Raw genomic sequence first — 16,914 nt, 5'->3', positions numbered from 1 at the left:
GTTGTGTATGGGGGGAAATCTATGATTCTTGTAGGGTACACGTCAATTGAATTTTTGAGTTACTCTGTCAGGTTGAGTTACAAAATCATTACACTTTAAATTTAGATTTTTTTTTTTTCTTCATGAAATTGATTGTTTTCATTAAAAGAATATTCCAACTAAAAATTAATTAGAAAGAGATGGGAATCATGGTTGGTTTTCAAGATTGGTTTTGGACCTATGTTATTTGTTGCACTAATTTATTCATTGGGAAAATTACTTAAAAGTGCTTGGTGGAGGAATTTTTTTTTAAAATAATCCCTAAGTTTATGATGGTCTTTTAATAATCCAATTGACCATTTAGTTAACTTTACTTCTTTTTTTAATAGTCCACAATCTCATCTCCCACATTTCTCATGATTAAATGCCCTAATCGTTTGAACTCATTATTTTCATCCAAAAAAATTTATATTTTTGACATTTCAATCAAGTTTCAGAGACTCCATTCCATCGAAAATGATTTAAGAAGGAAGAAGAAGCAATTTTCAAGGCTTTTTTTAAACATTTTTAAGATGTGTGTAAAAAATTAGGATTTTTTCACTTTTTTCTTAGTTTTTGAATCAAAATCAACCAAGGATGGTTCTTTTAGGTTGAAATCATCTAAACAAGTCGTTGTATCAAGTTTTTAGTCGATCTTTCTATGTATTTTAGTCTAAAAAACTTGAAAATTGAAAATATATGAGTTTTACCAATACCGAGTTCACCACTTTTTAAATAAAAAATGGTGAATTCTACAACAAATAAAAAACATTGAGATCAACAATAAATAAAAAGTGGTGAACGCAACAATAAATAATGGTGAGATTGACAGTAAAAATTGTGAACTCAATACTAAATAAAAAAGTGTCGAGTTTGACAATAAATAAAAAAGTGGTGCATTCGACAGTAAATAAAAAAGTGATGAATTCGCCAATAATGAGGGACCATTAAGAAATAAAAAATTTATTAAATGTCTTACCAAACTACCACGCAAAACTTAAGGACAATATAAAAATAAATCCCTCCGCTAGAATCCTTTAAGTAATTTTCCCTTGTTTATTTTGAAGTAGGGTTGATGATTTATGCTTCGTTATTCTAGAATTAACTTGATTCATATTGATTAAGGGGTAAAAGAGAAAATATAGTAAAATTAGAAGATATTATTGAAAAAGAGAAGAGAAGAAAAGAAAGACAATAAAATTAAATGAGACAAAGAGGACAGACAATAAAATGGGATAGTATAGAGTATAGACCTTACTTTATTGTACAGAGTGAGACATTTTCAACCCCATAAAACCATAGTAGTTTCAAACAAGAAGATTTATAAGTCAAGGCTTCTTATCGTCAATATGAAAACACGTCAATATCTCTGATATTGATCAAAACATAGGGAGCATATGCTATTGACCTAAAATAGGGTGATAGCAAGGGTTTGTTGTTTCCACCAACATGGTACAAGCTAAATCACAAGGTAGTCCCTTTGTACCAATTTGCAATACAATTTACTAAGAACAAATCCAATAACATGGATTTGAACTAGTTTTTGGTATTTGAAAATATATGAAAGCATGTTGAAGAGTCTAACATGTTAAATCAAAAAAAAAATTTCAATTTATTATTTTTTGATAATTAATTGAATTTTTTTTATTTTTTTGTTAACCCCGAAGGGTTGTCTCAATGGTAATTTCGGACCAATAAGCAGTTAATATTCATGGGTTGTGAGTTCAATACCCAATATGAGCATTAATTCCTTAGGGGCCACGCGCGAGGGCGCACCTTAACTTACCTGGTGCAAGCGTTGCACGTGCCCTAAGACTAGTCCTTAGACAAGACCAAGGTCTATGGAGTGGGCCAAGCCCAGAGATACATGCCCAAAAATAAAATTAAAAAATTGATAATTTTTCATTTTTTTTTCATTTTTTTTTTAAATGGTCAACTAGTTTCCATCCAAAAAGTGAACTTTTCATCTTCTTAGATTCAATAAGATTGTTTATTAATTCAACATTTTTCTTTTTCCAATTTTAACAAGTAAACAAAATTAGGTACTAATGTGTCCAGTTAGAATCGCCCCCAAGTAATAATCAGGTCTGATCTAAATGATGAAACCCTAACCCAAGTCAAATCAATAAGATAGTTAAGAATTGAATTAAGAGATTAAGAACCTTCATCTGGATAACATCTTAACCATCCAATTAAGGGTAGGTTTGGTCATACTTCTAAAGTCTGAAGTCTAATTTCTGTTTTCTGAAATCTGGAATCTGAAGTCTTGTTCTGAAAAAATTGTTTGTTTATCATTTTTAAAAGTTTCTGGTTACAAACATAATTTTTAACCATGATGGTCATTTTGACAATATTACCCTTTTGTAATTCTAATAAATTGTTAACCGAAAAACATAACATGTTATGCATAATGAAACCATCCACACATCTAATTTCAATTTCTAATAAATCAAAAACTCCAAAAGTATTGTTTTCAAATTAATTTCATACTTGAAAAATTATATTCTAACAAGGTAATACTCAAACAATAAACAATCATGCATTTTCTAATTTAATTGCAATCTGATCACGTAAAGTGATGTGATCTACCTACAAATTTAACAAACAAAATCAAAAGGAAAAATGGATTGAAATGTGAACTACTTAATCAGAAGGAAAAGTGGAGATACCTTGACAGCACAGTTGTAAAAGAAGAAGAAGTAGAAGAGAAAGGAAAAGTAGACAAGTTAAAAATAAGGGCTTTAAGGTTTGTATAAAGAAGAGATGGGTGATAGAAATTAGTATTTTGAGGAGGGTATTTTAGAAAAAAAATAATAATTTAGAATTCAGAAGTTTCATCTAGCGTTCTCCCGTTACTTAATCAAAAGTTCTGAATTTTGGTTCTTAAGATTGAAATCTGAAATGAAACAAATAGTAATAAAACTTCTGAAGTCTGAATTTTAAAGGTGGACCACCTCTATTCAAACTTTAGAAGTGTACCAAACACACACTAAGTAAGCCAATCAGAACCAAAATCACATCATGAACCGTCCACAATTGAATAAATGGGTAAGATTAGCTAATGTTTGGACAACTTTGATTGATGACCATACATGCACTTCAACTCCAATTTTGGATGGTTAGGATCTAACATAAGAAAAACATGAATGTTATCTAAAAAGCTACCAAGTCATGCCTAACAAATATATCTATTAGATATATATATATATATATATATATATATATATATATATATATATATATGGAGTCAACTACATTGGTTAGATACAAGGTGTTAGAAAAGAACCAATAATTAAAGATAAGAGGGGGAATGCACACCTGATGCTTAAGTAATGATATTGTTTTTCTTAATGATTATAATAAAAGTGTAAATGAATGGACAAAATAATTATATTACTTTTATATACATTAGTAAAAAATCAAGTTTGCTACCCACCAAACCCTACACACGTCATAAAATTCAAATTTATGGGATTAATTTGTCATTTAACATACATAGGAGTGGATTCTAACCGCATGAATTTGTGTCATCCAAAAGCACGATTTGATGTCATAGTGTTATAAAAGATAAATTCTAGGAACTTTAAAAAAAATTGGAAAAAAAAGGTTAATTTTCACCATTGAATTTTAGTTTTAAATTTAAGAGTTCGATAGTCATCCATTTTCAACATCAACAAATAAGCTAATTTTTTTTTTTTTCTAAAGCTTTTTTTCTTTTGAATATGAGTTTTTCCATGAAATCTAAAAGGTTTTGGATTTCTAATTTGATGATAATCTATGGGGCAAACAACCCTTAATAAGATTTGAAAACTTACTAAGTTAGTTATAGTAGCCTAATTTATAAAGCAAGGTTTGCTCAGGTAACCAACTTGATAAAGTAAGGGAGTTTGTAATAAAATTGCAACAGATAGATCTGCCGGTAAATCTCTTTTATATATGAACAAAATATTTGATATAAATGTTGTTGTAAAGATCTCGAAGAGAACTTCTTAACATAACTTGCTAGAATGAATCATATTAATCTGTAACATTTTTAAAATGGGTAGTTTTTTATTTTTTATTTATAACGGGGTGTCCAGACTTACATCCAACTAGGGGGACCGGATGAGCCATGGCATATGGGTCCCTCCCCGGGCACATGCAATGCCCGCACATCACACATACCAGGTAAGTGAGGGAGTGCCCTCGCGGGTGATGAAGGCCCCGAGGAAATATTGCTCATACAGTCATACTGGGTATTAAACACAACCTACTATTGGATCCCACCGACCCAAGGTTAAAATGGGTAGTTTAGATAAACACTTCCCAATGTTGGTGAATACTTGAAATACATCTGAATTTTCAAAGTGATGACAAACCCCTCCTCGTTTCTTCGATGAGACACTAAAAAAAATGATCAAAATACCCTCCTCCTCAACCCCTAGTTTTCCCCCAAAAATCTTCGCCTTCGACCTAGGGTTTTGGTGATGACAATACTTGACAATTGCCTCAAGAGTATATCTAAAGGGCCAGGTTCCAGTGTCTCAACATATAAATGCAAAATTCAACTATTCCGAGGAAATCAGTTTAAAAGAAAAACCATGACAGTCTCGATTAAGCCATCATGAGACATTCCAAAATATTCCGAGATAATCCAAAACATTCAGAGGCATTGCTTCGATTCAGTCTCAGCTGAAATCGGAAGGTTCTGCCAAACCATCCCGAAACAAAATGAAACATCGGTCAACAATAGATATCACTGATGTTGGCTCCATGGAAAATTAATGAAACAAAAAAGATATTGCATTCTTCAACCGGTAAAACATAGTAAATTGTTCAAAAAGAAGAGTCGGTGGACTGTACACACTCCTTGAACGGTAATTTGTAAGACATACTTCAGTCTTGTTCATCGAGCTCAGTGACATCTTCCACGACGGTCGGCCGTGCATTTTGGTTATTCATCGAACGCAATTCGTCAATCTCAATATGCAATAAGACGTCACATACAACTCTTCCTGCTTGCAGTATTTTGGGACAACCTGAGTAGAAAAAAAACATAGGTGAAGGATAAGACAAGTAGGAAAAAAAAAAAAAAACAAGTGAAGTTAGAATTGAAAGGGATCAATAATTACCTGCTACCGGGCATCGAGGGCATGCAATCTTTGTTCTTATGTAGTGCATCACTGCCTCCTTTTCATAAATATGCTTACAATCCATACTGAAGAAAAGAAAATAGAGTGGTCAAAAACTTAAAAATAGAGACCAATGCAATGGGGATCGATAATAGTCAATAAAATAGACCTACTTTTCATGAGCATACCCCAATATTGGACTTTTACGGATAAATTTGTGCACATATGCATGCCTTAACAACTTACAAACAACAGTTTTTTATCTCGGCTTTTTTTTTTATTATCTTTTAACAACTTTTAATTTTTCTTCAAACTGGAGATTACACATAATGCAAGCCAATACATTTACAGATACACGCCATACCTGAAAATATTAGTTTTTTAAGCGACCAATATGGTTGAAATACCCCTACTTCAGCCAACTCAAGAATAAAATTTGTTACTTTTTGTTGTTTGAAGACCAATTTGGTAGCACTAAGTAGATTTTTGTGAATCTCTTGTCAAAGAATTGGATGAAGTCCATAACCATATATGTCGAACCAAATTCAAGACAAATATCACAAAGTAGCCATTTCGTGCCGGGTAGGATGGGGAAGAAACCCAAACTCAGTGAGTACCCTTGGACAGATCAACGACTCCCACCATGCCATTAACAAATTATTTGGCAACATTAAGTCTCTAAGTAAATTCTAGGCGTAGTTTACATGAAAAGAAGTGGAGACTAGAAACAAAAAAATAAAGTTCTCAATCTGTGACTGCCTCATTAACTTATACAAAGATTCATTCGTACCAATCAGAAGCTCATCAAAATATATCAGAAAATAAGAGGATAAAGTAAGGCTAACTAAACTACGCTTGTACTGACACAACAATATATATTTGCAAGAAATCACACGTCATAGCTTGCACAGAGGGTGTGAACCGTAAGCGTATCTAAAATCTATTGTGCATTAGGAGTAATTGGTTCATCGTGGGTATTTTATTTTCATGGGGCAAGTTGTATGAGGAATTTAAGTGTGTCTCTTTGAAGATTTATTTAGATGGGATTCAGTTTGTAGGCCAGAGGGCTAATCTTCGTTCTTATTTAAAATATATTGTTTATCTTTCAAAAAAAAAAAAAAAAAACGTTTTTTCTTTCTTGATCAAGGCATTACAGAACTATTTTCCACAATTCATCCACCACATCTGCCCAGTGATTTTACAGTTGGCTAACAGAAAAAACCCGTTATTTCCCTAAAAAAATCCCAGAAATCCTGTAATGTGTGTGTGTTGGGGGGGGGGGGGGGGGGGGGGGGGGGGGGGGGGGGGCGCAGAACGAATCCAAATAATACCTTCGCACTGGATCTGCTAATTCAATAACAGGTTTTCCACTTAATGGGCATGTGATATTCAAAATGTTATTCTGAGTACTGGTCATTACAATGTCTTCTTGCTCTTCACCTGGCATTGGTTGACCTGCATGGTGAACATTCTGTACAAAAGTAATGAGAATTTTGTCATTGAAGCTTATCCCAAATATCTGGGGTTAGGCTGAACAAATACAGTTAGTCCATTCCATTGTCTAAAATGAAAAAGAAAAAAAAAAATAATGATAAAGTAATGAAAATGCCAAGTGTCAAATATAGTTTGCAAGGTTTCTCTCATTTGGTCTACCTTGGTCCCTCCTAAGGTTTCTTTCTTTGTTTGGCTAGCCTCCCTGGGCAGGAATCTTACTTTGGATAATCTGATTATCCGTGGGTGGATTACTCTCAACTGTTGCCCTCTTTGTATGAGAGACAGTAGAATCCGTGGATCATATCTTCCTTCATTGCTCATTCTCCCGTGGTATTTGGGTTTCTGTCTTTCATCGGTTCCAAATGCATTGGGTTCTTCCTAATACCTTCTTGATGATGCTTGAGGGGTGGTCTTATAATATCTTCTCCCATAGAAGTAGACTTTTGTGGACTATTCTTCCTTCGGCCATTGCTTGGGGGCTTTGGAAAGAGAGGAATAACAGGGTGTTCCATGGAAAAGAGGGTAATGAGCATTCCGTGTTCATGGAGGTTCTTGGGTTAATGTTCATTTGGGCCAAGCTTCATAAGGAGTTCTTCGGTGTTTAGATGGGATTGCCTTTGTAATTTGTAACTGTTTGTTTCTTGTTTTTTTATGCTTTCTTGCTTGGGGGCCTCCTCAGCATCCTTTGTATTCTCTTTTGATATTTATAAAATCTTATACTTAAAAAAAAAAAAAGTATGCAAACTGCAATAACAAAGAGATCAGAGATGAATATATGAAAAAAGAACTAGGGCATGTCTAGTAGTAAATGAAATATAAAAGTAATACATAGTTTTGTCAACAAAAGCATAAAAGAGAATGAGCTACACAATCTGATATGAAATAACCTAATGCACTAGAAATTGACGATTACAACTGCTTATTGTATTTAAGCAGTAGGAATTCAAGAGTGGTATATACAAAGGCTCGGACAATAGATGCACAAGGCAAGGAAGATAAATTATTGAACCAACCTTAGCCTTTCAAACAACAGAAAGTTACCTAAACAACTCCGAAGTGAGACGAAGTATAGGCAGATTCTGAGATATAAATAGGTTCAAATCAGAGAAAGACTGCATATGCTGCTTCCAATATTCTCTCTTGTGTAATCCATGTTAACCAAATTGGCCAGTATTCATCCGTCAAAAATGCTTTACTAAAACTCTCTTGAGAGATTTAACTAGCATTCAAGAAATCAGTATTTGTGTGAATTTGTTGAAATTAGGGAATCAAAGCTAAACCAAAAATGTGAGCTTGGAGTCTGGAGATAAACATCAACCCCATAGGAGTGCTTATGTATCACATTTCGGGGATCAACACCAATTCGAAAGGTGTGCTTGTGTTGTATTCAGGGATCAATACCAGTGTAATAGGCTTGTTTATTTTATTTGATAAATATAAGTGGGGGGTGTGTGTGTGTGGGCTCAGGGGGGGGGGGGGGGGGGGGGGTGAGGGATGCATATTGGAATCAGGATATAAACACCAGTGTCAAGGCAGGATTTTCACAATAGTGATCAGAATTGGATAATTTGTGCTTTCAAACAGGCTCTTACTAAATTCAGAATTCCAACGAGTTGCTAGGAATTTAATTAATGATAAATGAAGAATTATAACACGTCATGTTGAGTGAACAAGAATCTAATAACGGTTTTGAGTCTAAAAATTTCCACAAACAAGATAACTGCTTTTGATGATAAATAATTAAGAGAAATGGTAACGAGCAGCTAACAAAAGCAAAGTCCGGTGAACATCGTCAGTCATTTGAAGCAGGAAACAAGAATTTGAAAACTAATAAGAAGCATACCCAGATAGCTTCCTTGAATTGTCGTAAAAATGGAAGGTTCTGTGGAACCGAAGGCAAACCAGCTTTGAGCTTTGCGACTTCCTCCTCAAATAACTTCTTAAAATCTGTCAACTAAAATTCAAAACCCAAACCAAAAGATAGAAGAAAAAAAACATTAGGGCACATAGAAAGAAATAAAAATACTAAAATCATATATATATATATATATATATATAGAGAGAGAGAGAGAGAAAAGCACCTCTTCTCCAGGTTGATAATTGTTTCCAACAGATTCAATTGCTGAAGAGAAATTTGTGCAATCATCACATGCTGCCAACAACTCAATGACACCATCTTCAAGTTCTTTCACCTGCACTGATAAAAAACTATTAGGAACATAGATTCCTAGTGACTGTAAATCATATAATACAGAGACAAAAGATGAAAAGTAAGGACCAACTTCGAGGGTTTGGGACCTCCTAGAATTTTCAAGAAAATGCAGAAAATTCTTGATTGATTTTTTACATGAAAAAACAATGCGTATTTTATATCAATTCAAAAACCAAAAATTGTATATATTCACCACAATCCAAATCCAAATCAAATTCCTAATCCAAGCCTTAATCTCTAAATTGAACAATTAACCCATTATTGTATAACTCTCCCTATAATATTGTTTTACTCTTTAATACTAATACTAAGGTACCTACATTCCATCACTCTTGAAAACGGCATCCTAACATTCCACCCCTCTTGAAAACAACCTCACCTCAACGTCTCAACTACCAAGATCCCAGAATGTGTTCAAAGCAAGCATATCCATTTTAATATGTGTTTTGTTGGCACTTTTCTCATGTAGTCAACAATGATCTGCTTGCAACAACATGCTCAAGGAGTTTAGGGGCTTCTTTTTTGAAAACTTTATGTTTAGATAGGGAAATGTAATTAGGGAGTGATTTTGTTGCTTTTTGCTTTGCTGTCTGCTTCTTGTTGTATTGTTTTTGTGGACTTCTTGTCCCCTTATCAATAAAATTCTATACTTATCAGAAAAAAAAAAACACGGTCAACAACTCTCTGATATTGCATATTTGCATGTCTCTGTCTTGGTGCTTCTAAAAGATAACATACACCTCAAAGTCAATATGGAACACAAAGGCAATTGTTGAATGTCATTCAAAATTACCATACATTAACAATCTTGAATAAAGCAAAGAAAAATGAGGGTTCTTAATTGTTAAAATGTCATCAATCTTGAGTTGAGTATTGTCATCTTTGATGATCTTGACAATATCGATTTCTTCCTACTAAGGAAAGCTTTGGATAGTTATCACTTCATATGGTTGGACTCTCTTCAGAAGAACATGGAAACATCTCTAAAAGATGGTTGAACATTACTTCACTCTTTTTGAGCATTTCCTTATTAATAGGAAACATTCCTTGAAGTCTCATGTATTAACTGTATTGTTTCTATCAAAAATTTCTTATTCTCTCTCGTCCTGTCAGAGATCTTTTTTAATGGTTGGATTACTTAAGGATCAATGTTACCATTGAATGGTCAACAAGTTGGATTGGGTCAACAATAGTGTTACCTTGACATATGACATGAGTATTAAGTGTCAACATGTTCGATATGACCATCTCCAGATATTCCACTTTGGTGGCACGGCCATAAAATATTAACTTGCAACATAACATATCATTCTAAGTGGTATAAAAAAAAAATTTGAGGCATATGACGGAAACTTTGAGTTGGATGCTCCCCAAGATACCAGAATATGATATCCACACTCTTAAGTTCTTTTCTTTTAATAGGTAAACATAAATTATGATCCACACTCTTGATGTTGACCCTAACTCGGGAAAATTGGATCAACCATGTGTATGAAAAGTGCCATGCAATGTTGTGTCAGGACGACATGGCAACTACTTGAAAATCAAAAGTGCCAAGATAACATTGGGATGCTATCCAAGTTACTAGACTACATCATCCACAATCTTAGTTTTTTTTTGTAGTTAAACTTTTTTTTATATGTAAAGGGTTAGTGGTTGGCAAGTGAAGTCGGGTTTAAGGGGGTTTGAACCTAAGATTTGGGAACAACACTCTTGATGTTAATTCAAAATTAGGGGAAATTGTCCCACCATATGTATGGCAAGTGCCATGGAGTGTTATGTCGTGCTAGAAAAACAAAAAAACTTGAAAATTGGAAGTGCTAAGGTAACATTGGCATGCCATGAAGTGTCGTGATGCATGGTAGTAACTTAGCAACCTTGATGATGGTTCACGGATCCATAACATCCCTTTGTTGTAGTGATTAAAAGTAGGCATGTGATGTAACTAGTTTACTAATAGATCAATGGTGGTTGGGATCACGTTATAAACTTGAAAATAAGAAAAACTAATATAATTTTAGGCCTCGTTTGGCAACCATTCTTTCAGAGATGATTATACATCTGTGGATTTATTCTGCCAAGAAACCATTATGGCATAACCAATTCTTCAAAAACAACAAAGTCTTATCCCCAAAAATTTATGGTCGGCAAAACAATCATGTTCCTTTGTTTCACCTTATCCAGAGCCAAGTCTTCTATTATTGAAAGTGGGTTCATAACTTCACATTTATTTTTACTAAATCCATAAACCTTTTTATGGATCATCTTTTCTCTCTTTAAACCTTCAACTTGAATATTTCTAATTAAGGCTACAATCAGCCTTGGCTAAACACTCCCAAACCATCTCCATTGACTTTCTCTTAATTTATCTCCTAGTATAACTACTACATTTTCCTGAAAGCTATCATTTCTAACTTTATCTTTTCTAGTCTTTTCACTTATCCATTTCAACATCCTCATCTCTATTACACTCAATTTATTAACACGATACTTCTTAGCGCCCAACATTCAGCTTCACAAGCATAGTTGATCTTACTACCATCTCATAAAATTTTCTTTTTAATTTGATCATAAGTGTCTGTCACATAACACTCTAGAAGTGCACCTCAACTTTAACCATCCAATCTTTCCATCCTTATGTATAATAGACCTGACATAACGAAAGTAATCACTTCAAGGGCATTACTCTTTACATCTCGCCTCTTCCAACGGGTAAAACCTCCTAATGTACTTCTCCCAATTATTTCTTCAATTAAAAATCTAAAACCCCTAATTCAAATCAATTCAATCCCATTAGACAAGATACTAAATATCCAATCTAATAACTGTTACAGGCATCACCGACCTACAACTATTGGATCGGTGGAATGATTCCTAGATTAGATTAAACTTTAAGTTATATTAGGAATCTATTTGTGTTAGATTATGATTGTTTTTTAATTAAATAGAGTTAGATTAGGATTCTATTTGTGTTAGATTAGGATTGTTTTTAATTAAATAGAATTAGATTAGGATTTTATTTGTGTTAGATTAGGATTGTTTTTATAGAGTTAGATTGTTTTTATAGAGTTAGATTATTTTAAGAATTCTAGTTGATATAGGAGTTTAATTTGTTTTCTATGTAAAGACACCCATAGCCATGAGTTGGTATGTGTGCTGAATTTCACTTTAGAGATAATAAAGTTTTATATTATTTTATTGTTCTCTCCCAACTTCTCCCCTCCATCTTCTACATGTGGTGTAGTGAGTGATGTCCTTCTTTTTGTTTTATATGTCCGCAATAATATAAGCTCAAGAAAATTTCGACTCCGCTGCATAGAAATCTTAACAATTGGTATCAGAACGGGACGATTCATTGGGAGAGTTTTCGGCACGGCTACGCAACGATTTTATTGAAGAAGATGACTGGTGACTCGGGTTTCTCATTTTTGTGAAAACTCAACAACTCCAACTATGGTTTATGGAAATCATGTATAAGGAATCGTATATGATGGGTCACGAGCTCTGGGACATGATGTGTGGAGACAACATGGTGCCACCAGAAGACCCTACATCGAAAACAAAGTGGAATGCCAAGGTGGGTAGAGCTCTCTATGCACTAAAGCAATCCATGGATAACGACATGCTAATTCGTATTTCGAATGTGAAAACACCAAAAGAGGCGTGTGATATTTTTGCAGGTCTATTCTCAAAGAAAAACACACATTGCCTTCAACTATTAGAAAAGGAAATTGGAAGTCTAGAACAAGGAAAACTTTCGATGGTAGAGTATTTCCTTCGCATGGAGACTGTGTGCAGGGAATTGTCCATGTTGGATCCAGAGAATAAAATCTCGAATGCCAAGATGAGGAGACTCTTGATCAACGGTCTCTGGCTAGAGTATGCGGCATACGTGGCGGCTATTGCCGAGTGGGCGACACAACCTTTTGTGGATGAGTTAGAAAATTTGCTCATTAGTCACGAGATGGTGCTTGTCAAAACCGGTACCTTGAAGACTAAAGACAAGGAAGAACCCATGTTTTCTAAAGATTCCAAAAGTAAGTGACGAAGCAAATTTTAATCGAATTGCAACAAAAGTGGATTAAAGAACGGGGGTGATACCAACATCAACGGAAAGAATGACAAAAAGGCACAGGATAAGCAGATTAAAAAGTCATGTTATCATTGTGGAAGACACCGAACCTTTGGCATGGTTGGTTAGGGCATGCGGGATACAAAAAGCTCCATAAGATGGCGAAACCTGAATTTGTCAGAGGACTTCCAAAGCTTGATTTTCATTTAGACATACTATGTGCAGGATTTCAGTTCGGAAAAGCGCATCGACTGCCTTTTGAAGAATCAAAGTTTCAGTCGAAAGAACCATTGGAGCTAGTACACACTAATGTATTTGGTAAGGTGAAGTACTCGTCAATAAGTGAAAAACGCTACATGATCATTTTCATCGACCACTTCTCAAGGTATGTTTGGGCGTACTTCTTAAAAGAAATATTTAAAGCATTCAAGAAGTTCAAGGAATTTCATGTGGAGGCAAAGACATTGGTCGGGCATAACATTTGTTGTATACGGTCCAACAATGGTGGAGAATATACCTCAGAGGAGTTCAACGAGTACTTGAAACAACACAAAATTAGAAGGAAACTCACTTGTGTAAATACGCCACAACAGAACGAAGTAACTGAACGGAAGAATTGACATTTAGGTAACACGTGTCGATGCATGTTACACTCTAAAAACGTGCAACCACAATTTTGGGTTGAGTCAATGACAACAGCAATGTATGTGATCAATCGGCTGCTGCAACTTTGGCTCGGGTTTCTATCTCTGCACAAGAAACTACTTGGACAGAAACCAATAGTAAAACATCTCCGTGTTTTTGGGTGTGTTTGTTAAGTTTTTTTTTTTACAAAAAATCTACGAACAAAACTTAATAAAAGGGCGTTGAGGTGCATCTTTGTGGGTTACGATTCCAAGAGAAAAGGTTGGAGGTGTTGTGATTCGTCAACAGGGAAGATCTATGTCTCACAGGATGTAATCTTCGATGAAGCATCATCATGGAGATCAAACGACAATATTTTGTTACCAGATTCGTTAGAGTTTGAAGATGAAGTTCAAATTTATCTCAATAAAGATGAATCAAAGTAGGGGGAGGTTGATCAGGCACTCTAGTGACAAAGGTTGGTAATGCTGTTGAGCCCGAAAGTTCTCCAAGAAGTCGTAATGACCCTTGGAAAATTGGAATCAGTTCACCAAAGAACATGACATCAGAAGAAAAACGTCTTTTACAGCTTGAGACCGTGGAGGGAGATGCAAAACTGAAGCCTTGGAGATCTTCACGTATAAGACCTGACCTCAAATACACAGATAGTGCTTTTGCAGAAATCATTATAGGAGAGAAAATTTATTGTACAACTTGGAAGCCCACAACATAGAGGAACCGACTTCTTTTGAAGCAGCAGAAGGAGTTAATGAGTGAAAAATCACAATGGGTGAAGAGTTCACTGCCTTGATCAAGAATGAAACATGAGAATTGGTCTCACGTCCTCAAGGAGTAAAACTAGTTACATGTAATTGGGTGTACAAGGTGAAGAGACTGTCAAATGGAACAATAGATCGTTACAAGGCACATTTAGTGGCACGCGGATTTAGTCAACAATATGGAATTGACTTTGACGAAACATTCAGTTTAGTTGCAAAAATCACTTTTATACGTGTGTTGATTGCAATTGCAACAACTAAAGGGTGGAAGCTTTGGCAATTGGATGTTAAGAATGCATTTTTGCACGGAGAGATTGATAAAGAGATATTTATGGAGCAACTACATGGATTTGAGGACCAACAGAAACTAGACCATGTCTGTAAGTTACGAAAAGCTCTTTATGGTTTGAAACAAGCATCACAAGTTTGGTACGGCAAGATTGCAGAATTTTTAGTTTTTAGTGGTTACGTAGTGGCGCTAGTAGATTCGAGCCTATTTGTCAAGCAACAAAATGGGTAGATTACCATTGTGTCAATCTACGTGAATGATCTCATCATTACTGGAGATGACACAAAGGAAGTTATATTAATTCGTGATAGTTTTTCAGTGAGGTTTGAGATGAAGGAGTTTAAGGAGCTCAGACACTTCCTTGGTTTAGAAGTAGATCGATGTGATAATGGAGTGTTCTTGTGCCAAAAGAAGTATTCTACAGACTTGCTAGACAAGTTTGGGATGGTAAACTGCAAGTCAATCTCAACCCCAACAGAAATAAATAGCAAGTTGGAAAGTGATGTGGGAGAGCTACTGGAGGATGGAACCATGGATCGACAGTTAGTTAGAAGCTTAATTTATTTAACGCTGACACGACCATATATTGCTTATGAAGTTGGAATGATAAGCAGATTAATGCAAAATCTGAGGAAGCCATACTTGGAAGCAATTCGGCGCATCTTATGATATGTAAAAGGCACAGTTGATTTTAGGATTCTTTATGAAAAAGGAGTCTCATATGAAGTAGTTGGGTACTGTGATGCAGATTACGCAGGTGATTTATCAACACGCAGATCAACTACTGGATATGCATTCAGCTTGAGTTCGGGAACAACATCTTGGTGTAGGAAAAGACAACCAACAGTATCACTTTTGACGACCGAAGCAAAATACAAAGCAACAACTATGGCAACACAAGAATGTGAATGGCTCATGCAATTGATGTCAAACATCAAGCAACAGAATAACTATTCAATTGAACTATACTGCGACAATGAAAGCGATTCGATGAAAAATCCAGTGTTTCATGCTCGTACGAAGCACATTGAAGTGCATCATCATTTCATTAGAGAGAAGGTACTAAAAGGTGATATCAGTCTTCTCCCAGTTAATACAGAAGAACAGACGGCGGACATTTTCTCAAAGGAATTTTCTTTTCCGAAGTTCTCTAAATTTCAATAGCAACTTGGCATTATGAATAAAGAGTCGGCGCTGAGGAAGAGTGTTAGAGTCATCACTGACCTACAACTATTGGATCGGTGGAATGATTCCTAGATTAGATTAAACTTTAAGTTATATTAGGATTCTATTTGTGTTAAATTAGGATTGTTTTTAATTAAATAGAGTTAGATTGGGATTTTATTTGCGTTAGATTATGATTGTTTTATAGAACTAGATCATTTTAAGAATTCTAGTTGAGATAGGAGTTTAATTTGTTTTCGATACGAAGACACCTATAGCCATGAGTTAGTATGTGTGCTGAATTTTTCTTTAGAGATAATAAAGTTTTATATTATTTTATTGCTCTCTCCTCCATCTTCTACGTGTGGTATAGCGTGTGACGTGCTTCTCTTTGTTTTATGTGTCCGCAATAATAAAAGCTCAAGAAAATTTAGACTCCGCTGCATAGAAATCTTAACAATAACTACTAAAATTACTAATTATTTAAGTGGGCATGTAATATTTAAAAATATCCATAATTAAACAAACAACAACCAAAATTGCAAGGATTCGCCATTAGGGTTTGATCGGAATGATTACCATTTGGGACTGTCCATCTTTCTCTAAATCCACCGCAATTCCCTTTGCCACAGACAAAAATTTCCGAATTTCCTACAACAAACAGTTGGTGTTCAATAAATTTATAAATAAAAAAAAATGTACTAGAGAGAGAGAGAGAGAGAGAGAGAGTTACAGTGATGAGGGACTGGTTTTCGGAGTAAAGGGTAGAAGATGCGTTTCTGATTCTCGAAACTCCTCCATCACCACGAGCAGCCGAGGTCGACGCCATTCTTTTTCTACCAACACTTGTGCGCAATCTCTCTGCTTCCAACGTCGAGCATCAATTCGTAAGAAATGCTTAGGAGGGAAAACAGGGGAGAATAATCAGTCGGACACGTGAGATGTACGTGGAAGAATTAATTTCTTCCTAATCTAGAGCATAAAATGGGATCCGAAACCCCGAATTTAACGGGTTTGGATCCTTGTACTGGATCCGAATTATAAAAAAATGGCTAGACTATGGTTTGATGTAGGGTGCAACTCGGTTCAGTTTGTGGCTAAATCGATCCAACATAGGTCGATTCCAATAAATAAGAACTAGAAACAAACCG

At 34.9% G+C, this 16,914-nt stretch overlaps 1 protein-coding gene across 1 annotated transcript; it reads right to left on the bottom strand.

Annotated features, from left to right (window-relative positions):
* Positions 1-4,583: 4,583 nt before the first annotated feature.
* On the bottom strand, positions 4,584-16,667 carry HPY2 (RING/U-box superfamily protein). The gene is made up of 7 exons (XM_086421762.1): positions 16,497-16,667; positions 16,343-16,414; positions 8,705-8,815; positions 8,467-8,577; positions 6,461-6,600; positions 5,130-5,215; positions 4,584-5,036 (listed from the first exon to the last, which is right to left on the bottom strand). The coding sequence occupies exons 1-7, from the start codon at positions 16,590-16,592 to the stop codon at positions 4,894-4,896; spliced, it is 759 nt and encodes a 252-aa protein (XP_086277888.1). The 5' UTR covers positions 16,593-16,667; the 3' UTR covers positions 4,584-4,893.
* Positions 16,668-16,914: the final 247 nt, after the last annotated feature.

This window comes from Akebia trifoliata, chromosome 13 (genome assembly GCF_017979445.1).
Source record: "Akebia trifoliata isolate Shusen 1 chromosome 13, ASM1797944v1, whole genome shotgun sequence".
Taxonomy (NCBI): domain Eukaryota; kingdom Viridiplantae; phylum Streptophyta; class Magnoliopsida; order Ranunculales; family Lardizabalaceae; genus Akebia; species Akebia trifoliata.
The sequence above is the reverse complement of the archived record's forward strand: the minus strand, read 5'-3'. Positions and strand labels throughout refer to the sequence as shown.